At 43.7% G+C, this 15413-nt stretch overlaps 1 protein-coding gene across 2 annotated transcripts; it reads left to right on the top strand.

Moving 5' to 3' along the window:
• Positions 1 to 2666: 2666 nt before the first annotated feature.
• Positions 2667 to 14043, top strand: tmtc4 (transmembrane O-mannosyltransferase targeting cadherins 4). 2 transcript variants are annotated; one of them, XM_071513363.1, is made up of 18 exons: positions 2667 to 3079; positions 3242 to 3445; positions 3622 to 3737; positions 4232 to 4448; positions 5394 to 5481; positions 5676 to 5776; positions 6098 to 6190; positions 6424 to 6585; positions 6948 to 7150; positions 7576 to 7750; positions 8149 to 8277; positions 8994 to 9073; positions 10534 to 10641; positions 10869 to 11010; positions 11565 to 11679; positions 13227 to 13339; positions 13520 to 13589; positions 13800 to 14043. In XM_071513363.1, the coding sequence occupies exons 1-18, from the start codon at positions 3059 to 3061 to the stop codon at positions 13946 to 13948; spliced, it is 2286 nt and encodes a 761-aa protein (XP_071369464.1). In that variant the 5' UTR covers positions 2667 to 3058; the 3' UTR covers positions 13949 to 14043. The 2 variants fall into 2 exon arrangements, with proteins under 2 accessions (XP_071369464.1, XP_071369463.1); XM_071513362.1 differs by having other exon boundaries at positions 8146 to 8277.
• Positions 14044 to 15413: the final 1370 nt, after the last annotated feature.

Genomic DNA, 15413 nt, shown 5'->3' with positions numbered 1-15413 from the left:
CCGTAAAAAATGTTTTTACTACACGGATACCAACGGTGATGTTTTGAAGCATGGCCTTAATGAGGTGTGCTTTCTTGCTGAATGAGTGTCTGCTTCTCTAGCCAACCTTGAGACCCATTTTAAATGGCTGAGAATGTGCCCTTGACGATCTTCCCCCCCTCTCGTCGCCCTGGGCCCCCGGCTCTGGCCATTAGGGAGATTCCTTGTCTTCCCCAAGCAATGACAGGTGAAATGGAGCACAAAATCCCATAGCCGGCCATGGGCCTCTCCACAACCTCGCCACCTCTCTTTCAGACACTCTTCTTTCTATTAACACTTTTCCAATGCACATATGCACATGTGTGCAGTATGCATGCATGCGCATGCAAAATGACATGCCCATGTGCAGGCACACACACACACACACACACATGCCCACACACACACGGGCATGCAGTGCACACAAACAGATCTTATGACAGACAACAGACAAACACCATTCAAGACAACAGACACACACCATATGACAGACAAACAAACACACCATGCCCTCATGCCATGCACCCACAAAAGCAATACCCCACCCCTCACACACACACACACGCACACCCACACACACACACTCACATACGCACACATCTGTGTTCAAGACATGCCAATGCATGATAAAATATGACACATGCACAGGCTTCATATCCTCTGGCATTAGAGGAAGAGCTTGTTCATCAGTTTCCTTATTCATTAAATAATAATGAAATCAAGGTTGAGCTTGAAATGATCTCTCTCTTCAGCTCATGAAATTCATCCTATATGATTACAACTTCTTCTAAGAACTTGTTAATTCATTCAAAAAGCCAACAGTCAGAGATAATTAAATTCCATTACTGTCTATGGCCATAGAAGTAGACATACCTACATCTGTCTGTTGCTACATTACCTGAATATATGCTTTCATTATGATTAAGCTTAACATCCTACCCATCCTGTGGTGGCCATTCCTTTCAGGAACTGTGCCATAATGACTAATCTACAGTGTGTCACACCAGACCACAGGGCTAAACCAGTGCGCAGATATGTGGGGATACATGTATCTCATTATCATTAGAAGCAGAAAGCCTTCATGTTCTGTTCCTTTTATTTCAATAAAATGAAAATAGGATGAGCTTTGGATCATCTGTCTCAAGATGCTCAAAGAAAATGTTCTCTCTTCATCAAAAGAGGGAAAGACTAAAAAGCAAATAGAAGGAGATACATGCTAATACCAGGATGACATACTGTAGTTACAATTTACCTCAGCATGTAGCCAAATCATCTATAATTTGTCTGACCATTATATCCAATGCAGAAATTATCCACCAACCAGCCAATTAAGCCATTGCACCATTTACAAGACCATTGGTGGTCACCAATTCTGACCACCAGGGACAACAGAGGAGAGTTTACAATTTAACCGGCTTGAGGTAGGACATTTATTTTGGACACAACAGAGACAAATATTTCAACTTGGATAGTAAATGCAGCCATAGCTGAGTGACAATCAACCACTCCGTACCACTGTTTAGGATCCTGCCAATGTAAAACCACACAAACAAAAGCTGGGAAGCTCAAATAAACGTCACTCAAGGGTTAATGAGCAAGCACCATACACACCAAACTGTCTCCGCTACCTCTTCTTCTGCTCTCGCTCCTCTCCGTTTTAGATTCAATCACTGTTTTACTCCTGGTTCGGTCATCAGTTTTTATGGAAACAAAACATCACCGCCAAGGTCTTCTTGTGGTCTGATGTCATTATACCTCAGTATTAAGGATGTATGCTCATAGGAATGGCTCAGAAGTTGGAGATAAAATGAGAGGAGGAAGACAGGTGGATTGTAACTTGACTGGACTCAGTTTCATGGAAAACTGGAAGCTACACTCACCCAGTCTCTGTGATGTCAACGCTGGCTGATTTCCCTGCACATTAGTTGTGTGTGTGTGTGTGTGTGTGTGTGTGTGTGTGTGTGTGTGTGTGTGTGTGTATGTGTGTGCGCGTGTGTGTGTGTGTGTGTGTATGTGTGTGCGCGTGCGTGCATGCTTGTGTGGATTGTGGGCAAGCCTGAATGACATTGTTTTGCACTGGAAGGGTTAGTGTGGCAGCTGGTTTCTGATGTGTCAGCAGCTCTATAATAGGGAGACAAGGTTGGACAATCAATGGCAGGATTATAACGTTACGTCAGAGGCCAAGCCAACAATAATTAAATAGGCGGGAGGAGAGAGAGAGAGAGAGAGAGAGAGAGAGAGAGGGGGGGGGGGGGGGGGGGGAGGGGGGGGAGTATGCATTTCCAGTGTAAACAATTGCAAATTGCAAAAGCACTTCGCATTTGTCTAGCAATCCTGTTTATTGTTTGACTGACATCAATAAAATCCAGTGAGAGGCCGTGTGGGATTCAAACTCTGCTGTTGACACAAACACGCAGAAGCACGCGCACGTGCACGCTTACTACTAAATACTCTCACATAGGCCTATGTTACAGTAAATACTTGTCTAAGTGTGCGTCCACAAAGTTTGAATGAAGTCCTACTGTACACGGTCTGTCATGAATTCCTGTGCATACATTAGCACTTGGCATCACTTCAAGCATTGGCTGAAAATGATCACGTGATACTGACGCTTGAAAATCAGGAAGTAACTGAGCGTGTATATTTGTTTACAACCATGAGTTGTCTGTCTGCACTTCGCTTGCCCGGTTTATGGATTTTATAACCTTAGGAGTTCATTTCCCGACACCACGTCTATTTAAAACAGACTCGATATATTACCGTGCGTCTACCGGGATAGCATCCGCTAACGAGACTCATGCTAAAGTGAATCTGAATACCTAGCTTGCTAATTGGTACGGTAACCTTCACGCCGCCAGGTACCTTATTTCATCGTTAGCGATAGCGTTATCGTTTCACCTCTTTATCACAAAACTGCAATGCTAATCAATACGTTTGTTGGCTCGATAGCATTAAGTTAGTTAACGTGTAGGTTTGCTATAGTATTAGCCAGCTTGCAAAGAAGCTAACATGGGAGTCATGCTGAAGATGACCTCTCACAATGTGTCTTCCAAAAGATAAGGTATGAATCCCTGCTGTATAAAGATTCTGCTGTCTAAATCAGCCAGGTATCTGTATTTTGTATAAAGACCCTTTGATATAGAGAACCTTTGTAGCTTGGTGAAAAGCTGACATGTCAAACAGTACAGGTGTTTCAGAGAGACCCTCATCTTGTTCCCCTCAGGGACTGGATGATGATGCAGAATCACCAAAGACCCAGTGCATCATGGCATTGTCTGAAGTTTATTGGGACCACCAAATACCTTTGCCAAAGCTTGCTCCAGTCCAGGCCAAGATCACCGTGGCCCTGGTGGCACTCCTGTGTTTCATCAACAGTTATGATGGGGAGTTTGTGTTTGACGATTCTGAAGCAATTGTCAACAACAAGGTAATGTTTCTTTATTCTGTAATATGCACTGTACATGCACACACAACTTACTTGCTAGTTCTAAAATAAAATCCAATTTGACGGTGACCTGAGAGCCCCTTCAGCATTAACACAGTGCCATCCAGCTTGATGTACCAATCAGTGGCTGTGGTCTAATGTTGTGTTATGTGTTTCAGGACTTGAAACCAGCAACACCCCTGAACAACATCTGGAGCAATGACTTCTGGGGAAGCAACCTGAGTAGCAACTCTAGTCACAAATCCTACCGACCTCTCACTGTCCTTACATTTAGGTATGGGTTATCACTCGCTGTATAAGATAAGATAGACTTTATTTGTCTTGGTCACATACAGTGCCTACTGTATAAAAACAATCAGAATACAAATAGCAAATAACATACATGCATACATGCATACATACACAAACTGTCACCAATCCGCAATTGCACGCTGCCCGTCAAACAACTCACACCCGTATGAACTCACACTCCTGTGAATGCTAACAGGACCTACCCTTCAAACTGTGAGTTATTGATGACCTTCACCTAGTGGACCTGCAAATACAACATAAACAGGCAGATACACACACACACACACACACACACACACACACACCTGTAGCAGTGTGACACTTTTTTCAGTCTGCACAAATGTTATCATTTCAAATTCATAATCTCCTTCCATCCCACCATAACCTTCCCCACCCCTCCACCCCACCAGCATGTCTGTACTTTGCTGTCTCTACTGAAAGTACAGTCTCATTCATTTCCCTCTTTCGGTGATCCAGGCTGAACTACCTCTTGGCGGGAGGCCTGCACCCTGTTGGCTTCCACGTGCTGAACATTATCCTCCATGCTGTCATATCAGCTCTGATGATTGACATTTTTGCTATACTGATCGGCGGCCTGGCTTATGATGAGAAGGGCAGGATACTGAACCACGCTCCCAAGGCCTCTCTCCTGGCTGCCCTCTTCTTTGCTGCACACCCGGTCCACACAGAAAGTGTAAGTAGAGAGGCGCACTGATTGTGCCTGATTGACTGTGCTAAGTGAAATTGACATTTTTCATCCAAGTGTTGCTACTCCAAGAAAATGTTCTATTTAGAATGTGTGAACTATATCAAACTGAATATTCAGTTTCAACGCTGTTTCATTCAATGGTCATGATGAGTGATAGACAACAAACATTTATGTATTTAGTTCAACCATTTTGTTTCTCCTAGTATAGCTTGACACACCAATTGCACCCAATAATGTCAGCTGAGCTCTAACGCTTGCCTTTATTAACAACATGGCTTCCCTACAGCAGTACATCATGGCATCTTGACATACTATTCCAGAGGTTTTGATATTAAACATGCAGTAGATCCATGCCAAGAACAAAAGCCCTGTCACAGCTGGGAGTGCAGGGCCAAGGTGTGTGTGGTAGCATGGCCTGACTATTAGCTGTGTTGGGATGCTTATTGACCTGCCGGCATATGTGTGTTGGCTGTAGAGCCTGGCTGGAAGGCAGCGGCTCCCCCTCTCCGTTTTCTTTAATCATGCAGGGCGAGGGCTGGGTGAGACCTAGGGGGTGGGAGGCAGGCAGACTGTTGGCTTAGGCCTGCTGTATGTATCAAAGCAGGCAGCCCCAGGATCCCAACCATACTGTACCCACACACTGTATGGAACACACACTTGCACGCACACACACACACACACACACACACACACACACACACACACGCAGGCCATGCTGGTAATGAGAGATTCTCCCTATCTCTCTTAATAAGCCTCCAGTAGTAATAGGCTATATTATGCAGAGCAGAATACATAATGTGATATGATACGAAATGATGCATGTGATGATGATGTTTCTTTCTTTCTGCTTGTTTATCTCTTTTTTTTCTCTCTCACTCACTTTCTCTCTTTTTCTCATTTCCCACCCCTCTCTCTTTCTCTCACTCTAAGGTGGCTGGTATAGTGGGTCGAGCAGACCTTTTGTGTGCCCTGTTCTTCCAGCTCTCCTTCCTCACCTATTGCAAAGCCTTCCAGGGAGGTGGGTATCTGACGCAAGCATCAGTCTTTGTGTGTACAGTATTATACTGGCAGAGTACAGCCGATATGCACCTAAAAATGTAGCGCCAGCATCGAACATTCTAATGTCCTTCTTTCCTCCTTCCCTCACTTGTTATTTACCCACTGTCATTTGAACACTTACATGTAAACTGTCTGCTTCCCTTGTTTCTTCAGGCAGTGACAGAGATGAGAGGTTTTCTGTCCAGTGGATTGCAGTCAGCCTCTTGCTGTGTGCTGCAGCCATGCTCTGTAAAGAACAAGGCATCACAGTCTTGGTACGACCATTAACATAACATGATCCAAACCCACATGCATCTGAGCTGAGATCAGTTTGTCACCTCAAGTCGTCATGAAGACGACTTGAGGTGATTTATATGGACGTGAGACCTGACCAGTGATCCTTGATCAGTACTCCTCTACGTTTAGAAGCTTTATCAAGACATGCCGCTTCATATAATCCACTCTTTGGAACTTAAAAGTCTCATGTTTTTTGCATGTACGATAGGAACTAAAGATCCATTTGATACAGTGTTGCTGACCCATATAAATTTTCAGTGGTGTTTCTCCTCCATCTGTCTGTGTGTATTTTCTCTCAGGGTGTGAATGCAGCCTTTGATGTCCTCCTGATCTGTAATGTTAATGTGTATGAGCTCAGCCAGAGGCTACTCCTCAGGAAGAAACCAGTAGATGTGAGTTGCAATTTATACACCCTCCCCCATCCTCCTCCGTTCTATCATAAATTATGTACAGTCTTGTATGATTTATAGCACGTTAACGTCACATCACATGCTATAAATTGTCTATATAAAACAATATAAATTGCTGTACAACATACGTATATATATGAAACAGTGCTTGCCACTAACTAACTAGCACAGACTAATATTGTTGTGCAGTGAAAAGTGGTTTTGTTTTGTGACAGGTAAGTGAGCTGTTGCGAACGGGACTGCTCACCCGATTGGCTCTCTTGGCTCTGGGAGGAACCTCAATGCTTTACGCACGCTGGAGGATTATGGGAACAGGACCACCAGCATTCACCGAAGTAGACAACCCTGCCTCTTTCGCAGAAAATATATTTCTGAGAGTGAGTAAGCTGAATGTGGAGAGTTTATTTCACCTTGTGCTACAACATTCGATTATACACTGCAGCTGTAGATCATTTATCTGAAATGATCTCTGTTCTTGAAAACATTGAAAATATAGATGCAATGCTATACGATAATAAATGGACTTGTAATGAAACATCTTTTGTTTGTTTATAGTTTTAGATTCTAACGTTTAATATTATTTTTTCCCCTACAAGTTAAACAAGCACAATCCAATCCCTGTATTCTTTTTAACCACAATGACTGACTTTGATTCTGATTTAAAAAAGCTCCTTTTCCTTCCTCCTCTTTCCCCACTCTCTTTCATTCTGCACCCCTCCTGTTCCTCTTTGATTGGCAGATAGTGAACTATAATTACTACTACTCTTTGAATGCCTGGCTGCTGCTGTGTCCCTGGTGGCTGTGTTTTGATTGGTCCATGGGCTGTGTGCCTCTCATTAAGTCAGCCACTGATTGGAGGATGGTGTGGCTGCTGCTGCTCTGGTGCGTTCTGATAGGCTTGATAAGCCAAGCCTTATGCTCACAGGACAGCCAGAGAAGGAGGTAAGAGAGTACAGCCATCTCGCACTCGCTGTAGATGAGATGAAGTACATGTTGGCCTCTCTAGACTTACACTTGATTATGAAAATTGGATCATATCCACTGCAGTGTGACCAGAATATCACATCTCGATTGCTGTTAGGGAAGCCTTAAAATTCTCTGTTGATTCAGAGACGGATAGACTGTGTGTGCGGCTCATGGTGGAAGTTCAGCTAAGTTTAGGATTGCTTTTGGAGCAGTCTGTTGAGCCTACATTTGTTAAGCCTAAATCTCATGTTCGTATAATGAACAGTGGACTGTATAATATGTACCTTGGCCCTTTTTGACTGTTATACACATGTAAATATTCTTTTGCACTTGCACTTCAAATTGCACTTGTGCTCCCTTGGAAGATGTCCAACTCTGTGGCCTCTTCCCTGCCCTGCCAGGACACTGACCCTGGGTCTGGTGCTGCTGGTTGTCCCGTTTCTGCCGGCCTGTAACGTATTCTTCAGGGTGGGCTTCGTCATCGCTGAGAGGGTCCTCTACCTGTCGTCAGCTGGCTACTGCCTACTGCTGGCCTACTCCCTGGGGCGTTGCTGCTGCCGCTGGAACAAACACAGGGTACGGCTGCATCCCTTAGAGATCCCTAGATCCCTTAGAGATTCACATTGGATGTTGCGGTCAACCCTGTGACCTTCCAGCTACAGGACGGTCTCTGTAACCACCAGCCCACACTGTCACAAATATACTTTTATGCACTAACTACCAGTTCATGCAGCTTCAATGACTCAGTGCCGTCACAGTGCTTCAACGAAGCGAGGAGAGAGAGTTGAGGAATGGCTAATGACTCGCCTATAAATGAATGGTAACAGCAGGTGGTTTCTACCTATTAGGTATATTTGCGATCTATTATCTCTCTGAATCACAGGGAATTAATACTTTTCTAAAGGTAAAGGTTCATAATAACTTATAGCGTTGTTAAACGTCTTCTTTTTCTGTGTTTTTTCTCCCTCCAGAAGCTGCTGTGTGTGTCTGTGCTGGCTCTGCTGTGTGTGTATGTAGCTCGCTGTGCTCTCCGCAGTCACCAGTGGAGGTCGGAGCAAAGCCTCTTCACCAATGCCCTTTCTGTCTGTCCACTCAATGCCAAGGTAACAGTGTATGTTTAGTGTGTGTTTGTGTGTGTGTGTTTTCTACGATGGCCGAGACGTGTCGAACGAACTGCATATCCAAAACGCTTTGCAAATTAAAAAAACACAAGCGTATTAATGGAAAACACAAATGCAAAAATCACAACACAAATGCAAAAGCCACAACATAACGGAAGTGAGCAACAACGGATGTTGACAAGGAAAGGGCCAACTATTATTGCCGGCGGACTATTATTGCCTGCACATGTGGAAATATAAAGACACTAAACAACATTGCTCATTTGTGACAATCACATAGCGATAGTAATCATATAGTTAGCTAGCGCACAATGTTTCACTTACTTCTCAAACGGGCAAGAACTTTCCTCTTCCACATGTGCAGGCAATAATAGTCCGCTGGCAATAATAGTCGGCCCGTTTCATTGTCAACATCCGTTGTTGCTCACTTCCGTTGTTATGTTGTGGCTTTTGCATTTGTGTTGTGGCTTTTGCATTTGAGTTGTGATTTTTGCATTTGTGTTGTGATTTTTGCATTTGTGTTTTCTGTTAATGCACTTGTGTTTTTCAAATTTGCAAAGCATTTTTGCCAGCACTGTGGCATATGTATGTGTATGCATCTATCTTCTTTAAGTCCAAATGAGGAAAGTACTGCCACACTTTGATGATCCTTTCATGTCACTATCTTATGACTTATGTGTGGATGTCTTATTCCTCAGGTCCATTACAATGTAGGTAAGAACCTGGCTGACAGAGGGAACAGTAGCGCAGCTATCAAATATTACAGAGAGGCAGTCAGGTATGTCTGCTCACACACATCACATTAGCAAAGCCAATCAGTTATTAACAAATGTGGAAAATGTTGACTTGTGGTAGGGCGTGTAGGGCTGGGCGATGTTGACAAAATCAAATATCACAATATTTTAGACCGAATACCTCGATAACATTAATGTGACAATATGTTGGGGATGAGTGTTTGTGCTTTCATTAGATATTTACACACAAGAAAATTTTGAAAAATAGTAATGATCATTAGTATTCAGAAATGTGTAATCAGTAATAAGTAATATGGATATGATGAGCAGATAAAGGCAATCATTGTTCAATTTACTCAGCCAGAACAGGCTAATGAGTTCAGAAAATTGTATCACTTTTAACACAGCCTTTAAGATCAGGAAGAACATTTCATAATATTACGATAACCAAAATATAGTGACACAGATATCCCAGACGATATCCAGTCTCATATCACGATATCCAGGGCTTGACATTAACTTTTTTGCTCACCAGCCTCTGTGGCTAGTGGTTTTCCAAAGTTACTAGCCACTCAGCATTTTCACTAGCCACAATTTTGTTGTTGGGAAATTACATTTTATTTGATTAAAGTTGACTGTGTGGGCATCATACTCAGTGTTTCCCACACATAGACTTTACTTGGGCGGGCCGCCCAGGTATATTAACGGCCGCCAAAGTATATTTGGCGACCCATTTTAGCATATTTCATTTTTATTTTTTTGTCCGTCCGAGAGAACGACGCCATCCGCGATCGATTAACTAGTGGACAATCTCCCCTCGCTCTAAGTTACCCCTCCTGTACCTGTTCATTCTACCAGGGTCTACCAGGGTTTCCCACACATAGAAAACTTTGTGGCTGCTCGCCAAAATATCAGCACTGACCACCACAATATATATTTTTTTCCACTATTTAATTGTAGAACTGTATGTAGCGCATTGATTAGCTCAGCCCCTAATTGCTCTGCGCGCTCTCTCTCGCTCTCTTTCTCTGTATCTCTCTCTCTCTCTCTCTCTCTCTGTCGCTCACTCTCTCTCTCTCTCTCTCTCTCTCTGTCGCTCACTCTCTCTCTGTCTCTCTGTCTCTGTCTCTCTCTCTCTCTGTATCTCGCTCACTCTCTCTCTCTGTCGCTCACTCTCTCTGTCTCTCTGTCTCTGTCTCTCTTTCTCTCTCTCTGTATCTCGCTCTCTCTCTCTCTCTCTCTCTCTCTCTGTCGCTCGCTTGCTCACCGGACCCGTCTGTTCGCCTAGACGGGCATGAGGGATATTTTGCCACCCGCCAAAGTGGCTAGTAAGAGTGACTGTGTTACACGCCACTGCCGAATTCTACCCGCATTTGGCGGGTGGGCGGGTGCTAATGTCAAGCCCTGACAATATCGATATTATGATACATCACCCAGCCCTAAACGCGTGTGAGAATGCGATGAGTCTTGTTCCATGCTGACTGACGTTTTCTGCGTCTTTCAGGTTACATCCTACCTATGTCCATGCCATGAACAACCTGGGTAACATCCTGAAGGAGAGGAACGAGCTGGTGGAGGCAGAGCAGCTGTTGTCTAAAGCGGTTTCTATCCAGTAGGTGGTCCACCAGAAAGAAATACAGCACTTACTACACACAAGCACTACCTGGTCTAGTGTTGGACAAGACTGGGGCTTGATCCAAACATTCACCTCCACAGCGGTTAAAACGACTTTTACCATTTAATTTCCCCATTTCCAACACTGAATACAGGATAAATTCCTACTGATGGTAATTTAATGTGTTTTTTTTTTTATTTATTAGTATTTATTTATCTTCCCAGGCGGGACTTTGCTGCAGCTTGGATGAATCTGGGAATAGTTCAGAACAGTCTGCAGAAGTTCGAGGAAGCAGAGCAGAGTTATTGGAACGCCATCCGCTTCCGTAAAAAATACCCGGACTGCTACTACAACCTGGGACGTTTGGTGAGGCTCCAGAGTCTAGACTCTATTTAGCAGTTTCTTAATGCCTGTGAAGTCACGCAATTAAAAGTCCATTTTAAAACATCATGAGACTGTATGCATTAAAAATAAAAAAAAAAAGGATTACAGTCAGTTTTTGGAAGGTGATGTTCTTCTACTAGGATTTTTTATATCATTGTAGAGTTTAATTAGTTTGTTCACAAAAAAATTATCGATTGTAATTTTTATCCTTTTAGTCATTTATCATATAAAAATACCAAACATTTGCAGGTTACAGCTTCACAAATTCAAAGATTTGTTTGCTTTTATCCGTTTCAAATTATAAAGAAAATACTTTTTTGGCTGCTGGTCAGACTAATTAAGACATCACTTTAAGCTCTGGTAACTTGTGATGGGGCATTTATCATTATTTTTTATTTTATGGACAAAATGATTAATCGGAAAAATAATCGATAGATTAATCAATAATGAAAATAATCGTTAGTTGCAGCCCTTGATGAAGAATTTCGTAACATTTGAAAGAGGTTGTCCTGTAAATTTCTATCTCTGTTTGGCAGTATGCCGACCAGAACAGGCACCTGGATGCTCTGAATGCATGGAGGAACGCAACGGTGCTAAAACCTGACCACAGCCTGGCTTGGAACAACATGGTCATTCTGCTGGACAACACTGGTAGCCACACATACACACACACACACACACACACAGGAGGTATGGTCACGATAACTTAAATATCCACACATAGCCCTATTTCCGAGGTAATGGACTGTTTTGTGGTCTAAAACAAATTACTATTTATTCTATTGTATATAAATTAATCATTTATTTTATTCTTCAAAAACTCCTATCTGATCAATGTCTAAAGGATTTGATAGATTTTCTTAATCAAAATGCTCTTTGTAGTTTAAGACAAAAAAACCAAAACAATATTCACTCATTTGTGTTCCATTACTTTCAAAGAGCCCTCTGTTCTGGGTGCAGCTTGTTCCAACATTAACAGCCAAGAAACACAGCTCCGTTATTTTGGAAAGGGAGGAAATCTAAATGGCCAACAAGATTAGACCGGAAGAGCAGGAATCAGCAATGCTTGAAATTTATGTATTAAAGCTTTGTGTGTGGAGTTTTAAAGGCACTCTTCCCTGCCGTGTGGAGAATGCTCTGATTTCCAAACGCTGGAGCCGTTTTGTCAGAAGCCGCTCCCGAGGGGGCGGAGTCTCCCAGGAGGGCATTGGAACCGACCAATCAGGGCCCGGTGTGCTCCTGATCAAACGTGGGCAGGCACAGCTAGAACAGCGCCCCCTCAGAGTCCCCCCACCGCATTTGTTCCCCAAATCTGACAGAAGTACTTCTACCCCTCTCCCCAGCTCACCACCAAACAAAAAAAAAGATAGAAAAGAAGAACAATGGGTGTCATTTTCAAAAAGCAAGGAATTGGGATTTTTTTTTTTTTTTTGCTTTGCTTTACACCCCGCCTTTTTGTTTTGATCACAGCACAAAGACAAGGCAGAATCATTGTAGATTCAGGCAAACACACACACACACACACACACACACACCCCTACACACACACACACACACAGTCACACATGCACTCAGGTTGGCAAGCTGTGTCTTAAGGGCATAGGGCATGACTCAGGACATGACTGTCACTGCTTCTCTCTCTCTCTCTCTCTCTCTCTCTCTGTCTCTCTCTGTCTCACTCTCTCTCTCTCTCTCTCCCTCTCTCTCTCTCTCTCTCCCACTCCCTCTCCCCATCTCTGGCCAGACGTCAGACAGGTCTCTGACAGAGATCAATAACCCAGTGGGCCTTGTGTTCAACCTTAATTAGGAGACTAAACCGCTCCTCCATGCGTGGAGAGGGAAAAACTCTGCTCTAGACACCACTGACAAATAAAGCAGACAAACAGATTCTGTATACTGGCTCTTATTACCATTATATCTCTCTGTTTGTTTTGCTTTTTTTGGTGTTTTATTCCTGTGTAAAGCTACACTCCATCTAGGAAGTATTTGTACAGCATCTCCAATATCCTCCAGTCTTAGCAGCGTATATCTGCTGTGTGTTTACCGATACTGTTCTCCACCTTGCCCTTAACCTGCTGTTGACTAGTTTCTACACTAAACATGCATGTGAGTGTGCCTATCAAGCTGTATGGTGTGCGTACCACAAAATAATCATGTCTGACATTTTTCGTGCGTTCGTCTATTCTCCCGTCCTGAAGGTAACTTGGGCCAAGCGGAGCTGATAGGCCGAGAGGCTCTGAAGCTCCTCCCTAACGACCACACTATCATGTTTTCATTGGCCAACGTCCTGGGCAAGCTACAGAAATACAAGGTTAGTCGCCATAATGTCAACGTTTCACCTGGGATTATTCTGTTGCTTTTCCATCCATGTTGATGCTTTTATTGCTCAGTGGGCCTTCTATATCTGCCGTAGAAGCTGCAGGAGTGGTAAATGTCTCTGTGTGTAACAATAAAGATCATTGTCTGTGTGTGTGTGTTTCTGTCTTCGCAGGAGTCAGAGGGCTTCTTCCTTCACGCTCTTCGGATCAACCCAAATGCTGCTAGTTGCCATGGCAATTTAGGTAAGACCGCTGCAACATAGTTTGGTTGTACCACATATTTTATACTGACTTGGTGTGAGATTGTAAGTACCCAAAATCAAAAAAGTCAAAGGAATATATTCAGCACGCTAGCCTGAACTATATTGTGCAAAATGTACACATCAGATGAATGTATAAGTTGAATTGCGTGCCGCTTCTCAGCGTGAAGAGTTTGTCTGTTTTTTTCGTCAGCTGTGCTGTATCATCGCTGGGGAAAGCTGGAGCTGGCAAAGAAACACTATGAGCTATCTCTGAAGCTGGACCCCGAGGCTCCCGGGACCAGAGACAACTACAACATGCTGCGACGCAAACTGGACCAGCTTAAGCGCCACACACCCTGAGGGAGCCCGCTGGAGCCCCCGCCTGCCGCAAACACACTTCCCCATTCTTCATTTTGTGTCACTCATTCCAACTTTGTACCATTTGAAAATAAAGACCATGATCTGTGTATCAGGCTGCAGTTTTGTTTTTTGACTGAAAAAATATTTCTTATGCGCAAATAAGGAAAGAAATAGCAGAAAAAATTGTTCATTCAATATGTTGCACAGCTTGAATGAATCATTTTCTAGCTTTAATTAAAGGAACAATTATAAGAAAAAAAAAGTCCAAGTTGGTCCCTGCATATTAATATTTAAACTTGAATCAAAGGCTTGCTCCTGTGTGAGAGTACTTGCTCATTATTCTGATCAGGTATCTCTTCTGATGTGATTTCCTGCGTCTGATTAAAGTTGTGTTGGAGGCAGGTGTTCTGGTCACATGGCCGTCTGCCCTGTGCTGCTTGTTGCCCCTGTTCGAAGGACATGTGGAACTCATCCCCGGTGAACCCCAGCCTCTTTCATCTCTGACCCTGTGTTGTGTCAGCTGGACGCAGCACCGTGCGTGTGTGTGGATCCAGAGAAGTCATTGTAAACTTTGTTTGGGTTGGCCATCTCTCCGGAGTCCCAAATGTTCCTATACACAAAAGCTGCTACACTTTGGACCAAGAGCACTCTCTACACATCAAGCAGAGAGGACACAGTGCGTCACTTGGCCCTGACTATCCGTAAGAGGCGGGTTACCGTGTTTGTTTCTAACTAATGCCCATCTCTTTGTTCCTGAGTGGGATGGCACTCCCTGAGGATCGAGACCCCCTTTGCGCCCCCTCTCCTCCCCCCAGCCTCTGTAGTTAATAGGAGAAAGGTGTTTGCGCCGGGGAAGTTTTTCTGAAGTGTCCAAGAGGAGACGAGGGGTCAGCTGAGACAGGAAACCCATGGCCGTCGCTGTATGAAAACAGCTCTATAGCACAGAGGCTTCAAAGAGAGACGGGATGAGCTCCACAGGGACTATGCGCGCACGCGCGCACACACAGACACACACACACACACTCACACGCAGGCCTGCTCCTCTTGAAGAATACCGCCGAGGGAAAAGGCGACCCCAGTGTGAAACATCAGTCAACAAGTGTGCACCCGGGGTCAAAGGTCAGCGCACTTCTATTTTTTCACCTGCTTCCTACAGCTTGCAGGAAACTTTTGAAGCTCTGGCGGGCTGGTATGGCTTTGCTTTAGGGGCCGCTAAGTTTGTTTACACATACAGTACAATACACCAGTTGATGCTGTGATGCTTTGAAGATGTTACTGATACATTCATTGGGGGGTGCCACGGCACACACGACCATCAGTGTCCTCTGTATATTACCTCCTAAATATGCTACTAATATCACATAATGAAATTTCCTTGTTACACAACCCTGTTTTTATTTTCTCTGCTTTGATGTAAAGAAGCAGCGCTGGCCGTATTTGAAACAATAACAAATAGCCTATACAC

This window comes from Centroberyx affinis, unplaced genomic scaffold, assembly GCF_046629955.1.
Source record: "Centroberyx affinis isolate AG114_WGS23_722 - 3 ecotype Tasmania unplaced genomic scaffold, CSIRO-AGI_Caff_v1 ptg007038l_1, whole genome shotgun sequence".
Classification (NCBI taxonomy): domain Eukaryota; kingdom Metazoa; phylum Chordata; class Actinopteri; order Beryciformes; family Berycidae; genus Centroberyx; species Centroberyx affinis.
Note: the sequence above shows the minus strand (reverse complement) of the source record. Positions and strands in the feature narration are given on the sequence as shown.